This window comes from Colius striatus, chromosome 10 (assembly GCF_028858725.1).
Source record: "Colius striatus isolate bColStr4 chromosome 10, bColStr4.1.hap1, whole genome shotgun sequence".
NCBI classification, from domain to species: domain Eukaryota; kingdom Metazoa; phylum Chordata; class Aves; order Coliiformes; family Coliidae; genus Colius; species Colius striatus.
The window spans coordinates 32491795-32508863 of NC_084768.1; the positions used below are offsets into that span (position 1 = coordinate 32491795).

A 17069-nucleotide genomic window follows, 5' to 3' on the forward strand; every position below is an offset into this window, starting at 1 on the left:
ATCATGAAATAACTGGAAAAAACCCTCTTTCCCTTATAAAAGTAGACCTTTATGTCAAAGCTTTTGGTGTTGAGTTGCATTTCCTTTAATGCATCATGGAGGAGATCACAAAGAAGTGGTTCTAAATCTAAGGGAAAAACAGCAGCAGTGGTATTTATGGAGGAAAAAGAGTTTCTTTTGGTGTAAGAAGCTAAAAAGCATAACCTCCAACCCAAAGCACATGATGTGGTTTATAATACATGAAAATAAGAATAAGAGCATATTCTCTTTTCTCTGAACTGCTGATGGCAGCACTATTTGTCTTTCCATTTGAACTACTTGTAGATAGAACATTTTTTCCTAAAATGTGAAAGACACTGAAAACTGAAGGCTGTGTAGTGATGTTCCAAGAAGAGCTTTTTCCTTAGCATTCATTTCCTGTGTCCCCCTTTTTCCCTCTGTGGTTATTTGTGTGTGTGTTCTTTTATCTATTTGCATGAATTGTATTTTGTGGAGCAACTGCAGGGGATTCCTGAGGCTGGTCACGAAAGAGTTTCAGAGTAAGAAAAACTTACAGTGTTTAGAGAAATGTGTTAGTGTTCCTTCCAATAGGCTCCTACTGTGTGGATCCTGGAAGTTTTAGGAAGTTGATGGCAATGCCTGCAACTCATGCATACACTGAATAGCAAATTTCCCAGCTGAGCAGTAAGTTTTCCACAGAAGAGCGTGTGAAATTTGTCTCTGTGCAAAGCACTTTGGCTTTGGCAGGAATGGTAGATTTCATTCCTCTTTAGCAGCAAGAGTTTAAAGCTGCCTTGGGCTCCTGGGCACTTGCTGAATGTTCAGTTGGGAAGCACAAAGCTGCTCTCACTGTTACTGAACACTTCTGTGTGTTGTAAACCCAGATGTGGCAATGCAGGCTGTATTCACTTTCACTCCAGGCTCTTGACATTCCAGGTACTTGAGAGAGTCCCCTGAATAACGTAGACATTTCTCTTTTGAGACACAGCAAGCAATTACAGCCAAGATAAAACTGGAAGTTCTTTATCACATATCAAGTTAGGCTTCCATAGCATTTAACCTTCAGTGACCTTAAAGAATAGCTATGAAATTGTTACAGCTAATACAACTTGCTTATTATAAGATTGTGAAGAAATCACACATGACTTCTTGCTTGTTTTCATGTCCTATTTCTCCTAATTAAATCCTGTCAGGATTTCCAGTTATTCACAATGGTTTGCTTTATAGCTATGTGCCAGAAAAGTGCTATTCCCAGTCAAGTCCAGTCAAGTCTGTCAGTCAAAGCATTGAACATGGCTGTCTGAGTTTTGGTTGCCTGAAAAGGGTCGGAGGGAGAAAGTGAAGCTTAAATGGCGTTATTATACATACAAACCCTGGTGAAAAGAAGCGAATGCCATTGCGTGACATGCAATCACTAGAACATGACATTTCATAAAGGAGAGTAAGAAAGTCAAAGGTCAAGGCAAATTTACAGAGAGTTCTCAAAAATGAAACAAATGTAATGAAGAGCGTTGTGCAGAATCGTCAGCTCACCCTTTATTCATCTGTGTAATCATCTGAAGCTTTAGCCTAAATAATCTCTTTCCAATCCTTTTGCTAACATAGAAAGCTGTGTTGTCACTGGTATTAAGATATGATGGTCTAGTAGGCACCAGTAAATAGTGCAGGTAAACTGGGGCATTCCTTTCCCCTCTGGGTAGTTAATGGATTGTTAAACACGCTGATTACTCTGCAGCCTTGAGATCAATTTCTGTTTGTTCTTGTAATCATTCTGTACTACAGAACACCTGAGAATTTCTCCTCCTTCATGTTAAATGTGAAGATCTCCTAGTCATATTTTAAAATAAATAGTCTTCATTAATTTTCCAATTAAGAAGTTGCATCTAAAAATAGTTTCAATTAATAAATGCAAAATGCAGGACACAGGGAAACATTTATTCCTAAATTATCTGAGATTTCAAATGCTTAATAGAATATATTTGCTATGCACAAGCACATTTTGATGGCATAAACTACAGCAGCATCCACATGCTGACCTTGGAATTAGAATGAACATCTCTTTGTGCCACAAAATTCAACATAGTCAAGAGGCCTGAAAGTTCAAGAAAAGCAAAGTCAGCAGCTGGCTCTTGGCACTGTAGCAGATGAATCAGTGTCATAAAATGCAGTCATAGATAATTTAAAGGCTGCTAGTTTTGCATCAAACGCTTTAGATCAGTAATACAGAATTATTAGAGAGTGCTTCTTTCCAGTGTGAGATAGTTCTAGGAAACTGAGGGTAAGATAATTGGCTCAACGTCTTTATGAATTCACCCTTGAGCATAGCCCTGGAAATTCCTGTGCCTTGATCCCGATGGCTTTGCAGATACCAACTCGCAATACTACTTGATGCCCTGAACAGAAAAAGACATTAAAGAGGTAAAACTAATCTGAAGCTCATGAGCCTACCAGAATTTAACCAGATTTGATGCTTAATCCACAGACACATTCAACACAGCATATGCAACATTCACACGTCTTCCCGATCTTTTAGAAAGTGAAGGCTGCACAGAAACATCTTGTTTCCCTTTAGGATGTCGTAGCTTCCAAGTGAAAGCCCTAGCAGTAGCTGCATGATTGTCTGACCCAGCGAGTAGTGATTTCATTCTGCAGGGAGAGAAGCTTGGACAGAAAACCATGTAGGCAAAGCATGTAACTGGAGCCAAGCTGTTGGAAGAGGTACTGATACTGGTTCCTTGTGGTGGAACTAGTACCCACACATGATGGAGTCAGAAATTAAGCCAATAGAGGCAAAATGTATCCAACTGAGAGAGTAATTAAACCATTATGAATTGGCATAAACATATAGTTCTGGGAAATTTCAGGAGGGATCCTTGGCTAAGAAACATGTGAATGTTGAAAGTCAGACATTTCTCAAGCTAATTCAGCACAGACCTTCATGCTGCCTGACAGCAATTTCAAACATGCGTTTCTCAAGTTGCCTCTTATCACTAGAGAGTAACATGGTCCATGATAAAGAGTGTCACAGCTATGAAAGTCATTCTTGCTCAATTGTGTCTATCAGACAACAGGGATTGGGGCTTTGATGCCTAGCCAAGAAATTGTCTTGAAGAGGAAATAAATCCCAGCAACTCTCATCTTTCTTACCCTTGCTTGTCTAGTAAAACTCATCTGCCCATAGTTTTTATCACTTAGCTGCTTCTACTTTAGCATATTCCCTCCATGCAAGTGTCAACAAAGCCAGTAGTTAACATGATATTTAACTCAGTGGGGGTGGGGGAGAACGAAAGAAATTGTCTAAGTAAGGAAACAGCATGTTGTTGATTCAGGGTAGAGCATGTTCAGGAGATAAAGGAAAGATGTCAGGTCCTGAACAGACTTGCATTTGCCTTTAGGTGTGATTTGGTTTATTGGTATACACACACACACACAAACACATATTTTCCTACTGCAAAATGTTTTCTTTTTGGATACTTGTCACTTTGGTTTGAAGGAGGTAAAAATCAGTTAATTCCTTCTTGTTTCTATTTGGAAGGTCATTTTCTAATAGAACTTCCAGTACTCTTCCAGAGAGGGAAAAGTGAAAATATCTAGATAAAAAAAGGTTTCCTTATGTTTCTTTAAGGTTTGGGGGTTTTAAGTAGTTAAAAGATTGGGCAATCCATGGAATCCTCACCCATATGAAGGATTTAAAGTTATGATTCTTGAATTGCACAATATTAACTCATTTCATTCCTTTCTGGTATCTGTGTAATATTTCTACATGTTAGTCAGCCAGTCCACTGTGACACTGCAAGGACAACATTTATATAACACAGTGCAGCAAAAACACCATCCATACAATTGAAGTGTGAACCATTGTAAGAGAATAAAACATACAGCCTCTGATAAACAGGCTGAGAGACAATCAATTAGCAGCAGCGCAATTAGCAGCATCCTGTCTAGGAGAATCCAAATTCTGCCATTGTTCCAGCTGGAATGCCCTGTTACAGGCCTTGCTCCCATCGTTCCCCTTTGCCTTTTTGGGTCCATAGGGACAAACATGTACCTCATGGCTGAGGGGCAGGAAAGAGGCAGGAAATAGGAAAGTGACTGATCTCCAATTTCCCACCTACAAGTGCCATGGAGAACTGCTGGTGAGTAATAGCAAAGCTTGCTCCAAAAGTTCTCAACAGTTTCACTTTTAGATTCAGCATCATGAAATAATACTTTTCCATTTATTTGAATTAGAAACAAGATTTGGAATTTCCACACCTTGTGTTTTTTTCCAGCAACAGGAGAATGGGATAAAAAGTGGGGACTTTTTTCTCTAGTGGCTTTTATTGGTGTTTTAGGTGAACTTCTTGTTCTTTCTGTGAAGTGAACCAGGCAATGCCTCTGAACTAGCTGGTGTTAGTCTAAGTTATCATATGTCTGTATTATTTTATGTGACATCTCTTGTGGATTCTGGATGCCTTCAGACCAGGCAAATAGGAAGTGTCATAGGTGGGGAGCTGGTGTCTGAGAAATGCAATTAAGTAAATGCATTAGTTTTTATATACAAAATTTTACAAAGTCCAGAAAAGGGAAAGTAGATGATCAAACTTTCTGAAGTTGTTCCTGTTTTCCCCTTTTTTCAATACATGACAGGTTAGATGGGGAGTACAATTGTAAGGTGTCATGTGGGTTACAGGGTAAGGCGTTGGTGTTCTTTTTGTAGCTTGGAACAAAGTTACAAACCCTCAAACAGACACAATCCTTTAAATAGATCTGCATGTAGATCTCATCCTTCCCATCCAGAGATGAAAATTATAGGGAGTCAGTGATGCTCTCCTCCCCCTCCTGGGGGCTATGCAGAGATTGTATTATTGTCAGGTGGTGAGAAAGAAGGTGGAGGGAGTCAGGGAAAGAAAAGTGCCAGGGAAGCTCTGGGAGCCAGAAAGCCAGTAGGCAGTGAGGAAGGAAAGATAGTACATAACCCATACAGGAGGCTATTGAGGTTGCTGAGAGCTGGAAATGTTGAGGCTGGAGGATTTTCATCTGCCCTGGAAGCCCTGCAGTCAGCAGTATTCATACACGTCCCACAGGTTCATCTTTTTTCAGTTTCTCGATCAAGATAGGGCCATAATAAATGTATTACCTTGGATGTGATGCCTGAAGGGATTCCTTCTTTGTTGAGGCAAATAAGTTTTCCCTCTGAAAACAGTTCTCATTTGAGTTACAGCACATGCCTCTTCATTTTATTCTTTAAGCATGATCATACAGTGGAAGTATCAGACCCTCTGTGTAGAGTGAAAGCTCTTCATCCCAGCTGCTTCCATAAAGCCTCAGGAGCTCTGTACAGGTTTTCTATACTTGGATATGCAACGTGCATCACAATGACATCTCTCATGAGAGGGCGAGGGCTGCAGTTTGAATGGGGGACCAAGGTATGCACTTGCTGTGAGATCTGAGTCTGGAGAATTGTTGTTGCATCTCCTCACCTGAACACCATTAGTAAGAAATCTGTTGTTTCTGTGTCAGGGCCCTGTATAGAAGTTATGATTCCAGCAACCCCCCCCAAATGATGGCTTTAGCTGCAGATGTTGGGATGAAGTGCCATGGAGAGTTCTATTACTGACACAGGAATCACAGTGTCAAATCAGCTTCATTGCCTTTTACCTTTTCATTTTGTTTTAAATCTCTGCTGCCAAAAGAGCACAATTAGCTCCCTTCTGCACAGCTCCTTGGCCATCAATCAAAAACCAGTGGGGAAGGTTTTAAGAGACCAAATTCTGCGTGAGGTTTAGCCCTTCAGCTTTCCCTAGCAGCCTCCATGGGCCTGAGCAGCACATGAAATAGCAGGAGGAGGGTTAGAAGTGTGGGATAACCGGCATGTTGGATAGAGTGCATTTTATACAAAGAATTCATTAAGAAATCAAGAAGTTGTTATCTCTTTTGCCTAAAGGAAATGGATTGAAGTTAATCATATAGGTATTTAGCACAGTTGTAGGAGGTAAAGCAAATGCTTAGAACAGTTCTGGAATTGTTTTCTTTTCCCACATTCCAGAAAAAGGCAGAAGTAAGTTTCAGTTTCCTGAAGGGCATTTGTATTTTCTGATGCCAGGCCAAAAATGATGTGTTCAGTATTTCCAAACTCCCCTCCTGACACACAATTGTTTTATCTTTGTTTGTCCATCAGAGCCTGAGAAAAGGCTCTTTTGATTACTGGATATCTTTGAAAGCATGTATTTACCTCACAGTGCCCAATTCTGTTAATCTCTTTTGCCTTTAGCAATATTCTTGTAATACTTGTCACATACCAGTTCTCATTACACTCTCCATGTGTTAGGATTTTCTTCCTCTGGGTTCTATAGTATTTTACCTCACTGTGAATTGAGATGCAGCCTTTATATTTATCCCCAGGGTCCTCTTCTGTGCCATTTGAATAAAAACACTAGATGGTCTCTTGAGGTCAGCTGCTAAAACTTGTCAGCTGATCTTGATTTGTTCTCAGACAGAACAGCCAGTTCTGACAATAAGAAAACTGGGCACCTATTTTCTAATTTGCAGCCTGATGTTGGGGTTTTAAAAATACACAGAAGGCTCACATTTGAAGTTGGGCAAAGGGCAAGTTTGAAGGGTATTTTTTTAGTGTTATTTCTTGGCAGATCTGTACTTCCTTTAGTAATATTTGTTGTCTAACCCTGCTCTTACCTATACTGTCTGAGTTAAATTTGTCCAACTCCAGTAAAGTTAATGGCAGCTGTCCAATTTAATTTACTGAGAGCTGAATCAGAGTTATTTCCTATTTCATGTTATCTGATGAAGCACTTGATTCCCCTTCTTCCAGCATGCGGATATGGCCTGCTCTGTTGATATCTTCTGGTGTCTAGAAACAGATTTCCCAGAAACAGGGAAATTTTGACTCTTCTCCTTTCAGCTCAGCCTACGGTTATTTAAGCAGCCAAAGCAGGAGAGTTTCATTTCTTGCTGCTCTCTAACTATGATTAAAAAGCATCTATTTGCAACTTAACTCAGAGAGTTAACAAAAGCCCTTTTCTGTGAAGTAAAATAACATTCTGTAGATAGCGTTACCTACTCTGGGTAGATTTGGGGTTTCTGGATTTGATAACAGTATTTCTGACAGAGGACACAAGAGAATTTGTTTTCTCCCTCCTCCCCTAATAAAACCAATGATGGTGATCATAAAAATAATATCTTATGGGATAATCTACTGTGTCTGTTTCAGTGAAGTTCAGCTTTAGTGACTTTTTGAATAGGCATTGCTAAGTGCTTCAGCTTTCCCTGGCTTATTGTCTTTTGGGTCACTCTTGGGTTGTCAGCTCTTGGTGGTTTTTGTATTTCTGAATAATGTTGTTGTTGTTGTCATAATTGCTATTATTGTTATTACTATTATTATTATTTTGAAGACATGCTTTCTGCCAGAGGACACAATTTTATCTTTCCACAATCATCACAGCCCTTTGATTTTCATGAGTTTAAGATCATTGTATGAAAAGAAGATGGTTGATGCTTCTTATTTTACCTCATGTGTTTCTGCAGCAGCTTGTACTGCCCAGCTATCCTTTGATGAGGGTACAAATGCAAGGGCGGCTGCAGTCAGAGGTAAAACAGAAAACAATGGTTCCTGAGGAAGACCACGCTGCTTGTGGTCCAGCAGGAGCCTTGTGTCCTCTGGTACTCCTCTCACCTCATCATGGTATTTTGCAACTAGCTTTAGGGTATCAACCATAAAATCTGCTTGACTCAAAAAGTATTGTGTCCATGTCATACCAGATTTTCAGCAATCAAATCTCACTGGTGTTCACAGTGCTGTTACTCCCACCTTTACTTTTCCAAGTTATTATTCACTTACTAGTTATCTGAAACTGCGCTGCTTACAAATACACTATACACTATAAAATACACTCTATGATGACAATATTTCACAGACATCAAATTACCAAACTGTTACATAGCAAATAATGGGCCAGAGTCATTTAAAAACACGTGTATTTTGGTTTGATTTTCTTACTCCTTTTATTTAGTGATTTATGAGCTCCTCTAATGGCTGAATAAATAAACAACTGAGGTGGGGAACCCTCAACCCATTCTTTGCATTCGTAGTGTTTCCCAGATGAAAATTAAACACTGGAGATGTTATTTTTCGGTTTTCATAACATTGTTGCTACATTAGCCACTAACAGTTGCCCTCAGAAACATTCCAGACTGGATTCATTCACCTTCTAGAAAGCAAATGCTGAAAATAATCTGAGTTGATGGTGCTGTACAAGATGGAAGAGACCTGAGAGGCACGTCAGTAGCGTGATGCACACCAGCAGCATCTTGAAATGGGGATAATTTACAGATGTTTTTAAAGTGGGATGGGGAAAAATAGTTGATTCAGTTCACATGAGCAGCGTGAGCCTGATTCAAGCTGACCAAGTTGGATCTCCAGACTTCTGTTATCTGACTTAATTCTTCAGTTTTAGGGGTGAAAAAGGAAAGTGAGAGATGTCACTTTGTACGCTGGTAGGCCAGTGTTCAAAGGGAAAGCTGAGTTGGGTGAAGTTGTTTACAGAGCTGAGCATTGTTAGGAGTATTTCCAAGACTCAGCCCTACACATGTATTAATACTTGAAAGCAAACTAGAATATCGTTTCCATCAGCCATAAAGAGCCATTCAATGGCTTGGAATTACCCACGGGCCGCCATTGTATCAGTAGTTCTGAGGCTGGGACCTGGCTGGGTGTCTCCCCGCGCGGGTGCCGGTGCGGGCCGCGGCTCTGCGCTGCGCAGCCGGAGCGGCAGCAGGGGCGCTGCGCCCGGCCCGGCCCGGCCCGGCCCCGCGGGGCTTCCCCGGCCGGGGCTTTCCCGCCCCTCCCCGCCCGCCGGAGCCGCGCGTTATAGCGGCAGCCGCCGGGAGCGCGGCGCTGCTGCGGGCTGTGCTGGGACACGGGCCGGCCGCGGGGAGCTGCAGCTGCTCTGAGAGTCGGTCCGGAGCCGCTTTGCCGGGCTCTTGAGAGCTGCGGGATCTCCCTGTGCTGCCTCACAGGAAAGAGAGAGCGAGGCTTTTGAACTCATTTACCTGGTAGCAGCGCTTGCAGATGTTAAAGCAGATGGGAGGAACAAGCCAAGAGGTGCTGCTGGTAGTTCTGTGTGTGTTAATGACTGGTAAGTTGGGGAGTGTTTGCTCTGTTTGGTTTTAACTGTGTGAACTGAACTGTAATTTACTGTTTGATCTTCATTTCTTTCTGTTCCAGTTGCTTTTCCATTTCAGTGAATGCAGCCATCAAATAAGTACTTCTGCCAAAATGTCAGGAAGCTTTTTTTGATGTTCACTTCCAGCCTTTCTGTGCTCTGCAGTGACACAGTCTTTAGAGTTTGCTTAAAGACAGCCTAGGAGACAACTGCAGTGTATCACTGCATCTTTGGTTTTTACTGTCATCCCCGACAGTATCAGTCAAGTTTGGCAGCAAATGTCCCGTTGAAAGTAATTCTGCAGTTGTCCTGCTATCTTACCTCCCCTCAAACATTACAAAGCTTTAGAAATATATCCACCTGACAAAAAAAAACGCAAAACCACAACAAAAAAGCTCCTTCTATTGTGCCAATGCAGTTGTTTTTACCAAAAGCATTGAGTTTGTGCTGTTTTATACATGAGAACTGTCTGTTACAGTCATCTGAGTCTGATTTCCCTTTGACAAAAACAATGTTTATGGTGTATTTTGGAGATGTGAACCACTGTATGAGTGTCAGTGGTTTAACCTGCACGTTACCTTGCAGGTTTACTTTACAGTTACAGACTTGTGTCACAGTAGGACATGAGAAGAAATGGGAAAATAAACATTGAGAATGCTGCTGAATTTACATATGTTCTGTCTGTTGTAGTTAAAGCTTTTGAAATGGAGATCATACCTGCTAACAGAGTTGTTGCACAGATTGGAGGAACACTCACACTCACATGCAACACCACTGGCTGTGCATCACCGAGTTTTTCCTGGAGAACACAGATGGACAACCCCCTTGGAGGAACGGTGAATCACCACAGGACTTATTCTACCTTGACTATGAACCCAGTTAGCATTCAGAATTCTCATGATTATCTATGTACTGTGTTCTGTGATGGGAAAAAGAAAGAGAAGAGCATCAAAGTTGAACTTTACTGTGAGTAAAAATGTAACATTTTCTTTATGTAGCAGATGTTTGTTAAAAAATCAGCAATTGGTTTTGGGTGTTGAGGTTGGCAGTTAACTCCCAACGCTAGAGTCATGAGTCTACTAGAGCTCAACATATGCTTCCTTGGAAGATTCCTTTGTCTGGGGCTTTCTCAGCCTCTTTCTGCTTAGCTTTCTGCACTGAAGGTAATATTTGTGGATCTTCTTTATTCTTATTCTTGGTGATACTTGAAAGCCAAAATGTAAACTCCCCCAAACATTCCTAGAGCTAGGGGAATAAAAAAGCCAAGCTGTTGCAGTTTACAGGGGAATGATTTGTAAGTCTAAACCTACCAGCACCGAAAACAGGCTACCACCAGTGCATGGATTGCTCTGGGTGCCTGTATTTAGGCAGCCCTTGCTGCACCATTTGTGTTTGTACTTGTACAATTGTTGAAGTGTGACTAATTCCTGTTAGTGTGTGACCCGTTGTCTTCATATCAAGATATGTCTTGGGATAAAGTTGATAGAACTTCACGTTCTGCATGCCTCTAAACTCAAAATGTTTGTCTGGGTCATGCTCTGATGTTGATCCTAGAACTCATCTCTGCTAGGCTAAAGAAATGGATTTTACTCTTGTAGCTTTCCCCAGTGACCCTGTCATTGAGATCAGCCCATCCTTAGCTGCTGGAGAGCCAGTCGTCGTCACCTGTACAGTTCCTGATGTGTATCCTTCTGATCGCCTGGAAGTACTCCTGAAGAAAGAGGAACAAGTTCTTCTTGTCGAGGAGAACTTCAGTGATGCTGACAGCACAGAGACCAAGACTGTGAAATATTCCTTTCATCCCACGGCTGAAGATGTTGGGAAAGAAATTACCTGTGTGGCCAAGTTACCAATTGCTGAAATGGACTTTGAACCCAAGGAAAGAGTGACTTCTCAGAAACTCAACGCAAAGTGTAAGTACGCTGTGCTCTCCCATCAAGCGCTGCTTAATGTTAGGTTTCCTAGAATGGGCTCACAAAGGATGTGCCAGGAATCATTTATAACCTGCAGCTTTTATCTGTATTGTTTCTGTAGATAACCTGTTTCTGCAGATAACCTGTTGCATTCAGTTGAATTCTGCTGCGTTCAGTAGCAGTCACCGAGTCATTAAACAGCCGCTGTCGTTCATGACAGAAGTCCGGCGATGCTTTACCAACACCTCTCTCACTTTCACTGTGGCACTGGTGCCCTGTCAGAAAGCAAAGACTAGAGGAAAACCAGCAGCATGCAGACAAAGAGTCGCTTTTAAAATTGCCAGTGTATGCTTAGCAGTTCCAAGTTTATAGTCCTCAACAGGAGAGAGAAACGTAAGAGTGAAGAAAGAAGTACATATGTTGTCCAGCTTAGCTCTCAAAGCTGCAAGCTAAATGTTTTACTAAGTCTTGAAAAATTGCTCTGCTCTGCTGCTGGAATACACAGTCACTTTTTTTCTTGGTATTGTGTGAAATGTGCCTCTAGAGAAACCAGTGTTGAAGACGTCTATGTCATTCTGCATCAGTTTACCAACCTTCTCTCTCTCTTCTGCTCTGTTTCAGTTGGGCCACAAAATACCGTGATTATTGCGTCTCCAGGCAAGTCACTGATGGAAGGAGACCCTCTAAACCTCACTTGTGTGACTGAGAGTAATCCACCACCACAAATAGTTTGGAGAAAACAACTGTCTGACAAAAGCATCCAGCATCTGCTAGAAAACAGCGCCCTTTCTATTCCCCACGCTCGGTTCGCCGACTCAGGACTGTACATCTGTGAAGTAATTAACCTAGAAACTAATAAAACAGAGACAGCAGCTGTGGACATTGTTATACAAGGTACAAGTCTGCTTGAATTTAACTTGTATTATGCTGTACCCAATTGGCAGCTGCCCCTTGGTTTGGAGGATGCTGAAACACTGAAAATTAGGAAATTAAGGGGATTTCCATGACACTTATTCAGGATTTAGCTTTCACTTTACTGCTGCTCTTCATGGGCTGTGCTTTTCACTTCTGAGCTTAATTTTCAGCCAGTTGTGTCTGTTCTGCTGATGTAGATGCATACCTCTACACATTTCCTGCACTGCAACACTCAGTGATACAACTAACTGAGAAAGTGGTGGCATGGGGGACACGGTCATTTCCTTGAGACACTAATGGGTAGCAATTTCCTATGGGCATCAGTCTCCTGCTTTTGAGCCAGTAGTTTTAGACACTAGCAGTAAACTTGGTGGTCATTTAATAGTAAGACTGTTTGGGGTTATTATTACTACTGCTATTTCAATAGAGACAAAAGTCTCAGATGGAGTCTGAGACCAAAATCGAACAGGCCAGCAACTCCTGCTTTCTTAGATCACTCCATCTTTAGTACTTCTGCATCAGTATAACAGCATTTTCTTTTGTCATGCAGGTGCTCCAAGCATTGCAGAACTCTCCATTGAGCCTTCTACAACAGTTCAAGAAGGAGAAAATGTTTCCATACAATGTTCTGCTGAGAGTAACCCTCCTCCCAAGATTATTTTAAGGAGAAAATCTGACGGTACAGACATGGGACCTTACAGTGAGGGGAGAATTCTTCTTCCATCTGTGACATTCCTAAATGGAGGAGGCTATGAATGTGTGGCAGAAAATAAGTTTGGGAAGAGAAAAAGTGAAATAACACTTAATGTGGAGTGTAAGTATGTGCAATGCTTTCCCAGTCCTTTAAAAGCAACTAGTTAACTCTCCACTTCAGTGCTAAACGTAACCATCAAGCTAAACAGAAGCCTGTGAGTACAAAACGATCAGCATAGTCCTCTACTCTTCCCCAAAGAAAGGAGCAGTGCTGATGAGCAACATGAAGACATGAGATCCTTAATATAACAATGGTCTTAAGTCAGGATCTGAATGAGTGAGAAACTGATCAGCCTTCTTGGCATGCTTGGCTAGAAGCACTTGGTTAGTGTGTTGAGGCTATTGAGAGGCTTTTGTATGGAAGCTGTGATACTGTGTGCTTTAATTACTCTGAGAATGAAAAAGAGATGAACCCTGGGAGGCTGACAAGCTGGCATCCAGTAGGATGTGTGGTCCAGCTCTAAAAAATCCACTGATGATTAACTCCAGGCTTTTTCCTTTCAGATGGCCCGAGGAATACAACGATCTCTGTCATCCCTGCCACTGCTGTTAAGGAAGGAGAAACTGTGACAATGAAATGTACAAGTTCTGGTAATCCAGCTCCAGTGATCTCTTGGAAGAAAAGGAAGGCCACTGGGGAGTCACAGAAAATCTTTGAAGCTGCGACTTTAACTGTACGGAACATAAAAAGTCAAGATCTGGGGCTTTATGAGTGTGAAGCTTACAACCAATTGGGCAAAGAGGAAAAAGCTGTGAAGTTACTTGTTCAAGGTCAGTAGATCAAGATGGAACATATATGTTTTGGTTTCTGTGTTCTAGGTCCAGAGCTCATTCTATGAAGGATGAGGGGAGTTCTGTCTTTGATGTCAATGGGGTTTAAAGGTGGCCCTAATGTCATTAAGTCATTTGAGAAGCTTTAAACAACGAAGGGTGAAATCTGCCTTAGTACAGATACCTTATGCAAATTTCTCATGTCAGCTGTGCTTCCATCACTCCTTACATTTGGCAATTGTATACATGAGGCAAAGTTATTCAGTGCCTAAATTTTCTTGCAAATAGGTCTCAGTGGAGGATCCAGATGCCTGTGCACAACAGACTCAAAGAGAAAGTACACGCTGAAACTTCCCTGTGAGGGACTGTGTTATAGCCCCTTGGCATTTAAGTTGTGACTCTGTATCCTGTTCTTGCAAGCTGCATTTAAGCTATACCAGATGCTGATTCCTCAATCTACGTGCAATGACAGCAGTTTCCTTTTCAGCAGTAAGCTGACTTCTCCACTTTAGCCCTGCTGCTTCTGTTTACTGCATGGTAACAGGCTGTTGCTCAGGGATCACTTCTGCCACTGACCCATCTCTTTTCCTTGTCCTTCACTGTTCTTGTAGCTGTGCCAGAGAATACACTTCCAGTTTTCCCTTCAAGTGCAGTGATATAAGGAGAAAAGTGTTACTGTCTTGTAACATCCACAGATTTGCATCTGTTCACTCTGTGAAAGAGAATAGGTGATGATATTGGAACCCTTGAAGCAGTAGATGGTAAATACACTGTAGGCTGGTCTCTGCTAAAAGACTGCATGTCATTACTGAACTGAGGGCCATCTCAGCACCTAGCTCTTTATGTCAGAGGTCAGGTATTTTAACTACTGTCCTGAGTTAATGTTAGAGCTTGTTTTGGACAAAGGAAGTGAAGATGCCATTCCAATTCCATTAAGAATTCATGGTCTTTAGAAAACTGTGCTGAGTTGCACTGGCTCTTTTCATAAGGGATCTTGGTGCTAATCAAAACTGCTGTCCAAAATGGCAGATGCATAAAATAATTGCTGCTTCAAATCTTTTCATAGTTCTGCTTCCACCTTTGAAAACAGGATGTTAAATTGTGGAACCTGATGGGGGGAAAAAAACCCCCAAACTATTCTAGGACTCCTTCCTTTGCCTTGTCTCTTTCTCTTCCACTGAAAGAGGACATCAACCTCTGGGTCTGGTCCCTGTCCTTTCATGAACTCAAATGATGAAGCAGGGAGTTTAAAATAGGAAAAGAATAAAAATGCCCATATAATGTAAACGATATGCAACATGCTTCATCAACTGATGCAGTGTTTGATCTGTCCAGGACAGCTAGTAACAGAGTAGTGTCTCTAGCTACATGCTCAAACAGTGTAGTGAATCCAGGGACTGGATTAGCACTGTGTGTGTACACACTGCTGAGACCTCGTGAGGTTTTTGCTTCTGCTCATTCTAAATCCTACCTTGCATTTCTTCTCTTTTCAGTTCCTCCCCAAAATATTACTCTGTTAGTACACCCATCAGAAAATGTTAAAGAAGGAGAAAATGTCACTATTACATGTAGCACATACAGTAACCCACCAGAGATGGTCCTGAAGAAAGTCCATTGGCAGAAAGACATTGTTCTGCCATCACTGAATGGAACTTTTACACTCTACAATGTCACAAAAAGTGATACAGGTAGATGATACTCACTTGATGTTTTCAATGAGGTTGGAAACAACATCAAAGTGATTGATGTAGCTGTTGTAGGTGGGTAGATCTATTGCTTTCAACTTTTGCCCAGAATTTCTAATGGACTTTGTGTCAATGTGAGCATAAGTGGTTCATGGCTGACCCTGTGCAACAACACTGCAGTTAACCTAAAAAACCCAAACCAAATCATAGAATGACTGATGAGAATAAGCTGTGCTTAATCTCCTTTCACTGTGGACGTTACTGTCTCTCTTATCTAAGTTGGTGCAGTAAGGATAGGGCCAGGAAAAGGTGGATCCTGGCCACATTTCTCTCCACATACATGAACAGTGAGAATAATCCAGGGAAAGTTCTGTTTCACGAGAAGATCAAAGGATTTGGCTTTTTAAACATGGTCTTCTCCCGAGGCATTGCTTCCAGGTTGCAGAAACGACTTCAAATGTTTCCTGGGTACAATACATTATATTCTTGTATTCTTCATGAGCTCCCTGGTGTTCCTCAATGTAGATGGTATCAGGTGGGTTTGAACTTGCATAGCAAATCCAAGACCAAGGTAGTGGTTAGGACTTAAAGTGTGTAATATGGAGTTACTGAAGAAAAAAGCACGAGGAGGATGTTTTGAAGTGTGTTTTGTGGTGGAAACAGAAGCAGTGCTCAAAATCAATGGCACGGATAGCTCTGCTTTTACAATAAAACACATCTACTTCTTTCAATTGGTTTTCACACCACTTTTTTCTCCTTTTTGTCTCCTTTTTCAGGAAGGCTGGAAAAACCAGATCAAATGCTCCCAGTGATTATTGCGTTCTCCGGTGTAGCAGCAGTAGCAGTACCTGCAGTTGCGCTTCTGATCTACGTGTCCAGAAAAGCAAAGATCAATGGATCTTACAGTCTTGTAAAAGCACTCAGGCTGAAAGTGTGATTGCATGACTATAACTCTAAGTTCCTAAGAAGCAATGTTATTTATTGTTGGGACTCGTTTTACTCTTCTGTAACGGATGGTGACAAACAAGTGACATAAGGAAACCAGCGTGTGATAGCAGATAGATATTTGTTCATGTTTTGATCAGTGTTTCAGTATTGAAATCAAAGAGAAACCTAGCGTCCTGTCCTAGAGACTGCTAAATCACCTCTGTGTTGGAGCAGGGTGGACAGAGTTCCTTGGAGAACTAGGTTTGTACATAGTGTATAACTTGTATTATAACTGTGTTCGACTGAGTACCAGTTTGGGAAAGTGCAGTCTTACTGCAGCTGTACAGAGCAATGTTGCCGACTCAGAGATCTAAACCAGCATTACTTGAGCTGATCAGAGGATAATGTTTTATTTTGTATTGCTCTCCAGCATGAATGTTTTTAACATAACTCGTCTGTTTGTGGTGATGTTTGGAAAATGTTCTCTTCCCTCGGGTATGGCCAGAAACTGCACCTTCAGTGAAGTTACACGAGCACGGGGCTGTGCCTTCCTAAGGACTTTTAAATGAATTTAAGATCCCAAGGCTCATTTGTGAAATGTTTTATTTTAAATATTATTAAGAAAGCAGCTGAGATGATGGGCTAGTTACTTTGAGGCTGGCTGAGGTGTTTTTCAGGGTTTAATCAATCTCCTGTCACTGTCAGAATACTGTTGTTCCATGATGGGGCCCTTCATTTAGAATATAAGCTTCTGCTACCTCTACTTTACAGGTTTTCAGTGCAAAATAAAACGACCCCTGCCTTTCTTTGGCTCAATCTTTAGCAAGAATAAGTGGGGCAACTCTGTCACAATCCACATTCCTATGCAAGGAAGCAGTGCAAACTGTTCTCCTTAGCAACAGCAGCTTTGAGTGTTGCTGGTCCAGGCACAAGCAAGGTGAGCA

The 17069-nt window shown here is 41.5% G+C and overlaps 1 protein-coding gene across 1 annotated transcript; it reads left to right on the forward strand.

Annotated features, from left to right (window-relative positions):
• The first annotated feature begins 8914 nt into the window (after window positions 1-8914).
• Window positions 8915-16787, forward strand: VCAM1 (vascular cell adhesion molecule 1). The gene is made up of 7 exons (XM_062003873.1): window positions 8915-9134; window positions 9852-10127; window positions 10760-11074; window positions 11696-11968; window positions 12540-12803; window positions 13247-13513; window positions 15975-16787. Exons 1-7 carry the CDS (start codon window positions 9068-9070, stop codon window positions 16133-16135), a joined length of 1623 nt encoding a protein of 540 aa, XP_061859857.1. The 5' UTR covers window positions 8915-9067; the 3' UTR covers window positions 16136-16787.
• The last annotated feature ends 282 nt before the right edge of the window (window positions 16788-17069 follow it).

Coding starts and splice junctions, on each gene's coding strand:
- VCAM1 (XM_062003873.1), top strand. CDS start 9,068: ATGTTAAAGCAGATGGGAGGAACAAGCCAAGAGGTGCTGCTGGTAGTT. Junction 9,135..9,851: donor TCTGTGTGTGTTAATGACTG/GTAAGTTGGGGA, acceptor TGTCTGTTGTAG/TTAAAGCTTTTGAAATGGAG. Junction 11,075..11,695: donor TCAGAAACTCAACGCAAAGT/GTAAGTACGCTG, acceptor GCTCTGTTTCAG/TTGGGCCACAAAATACCGTG.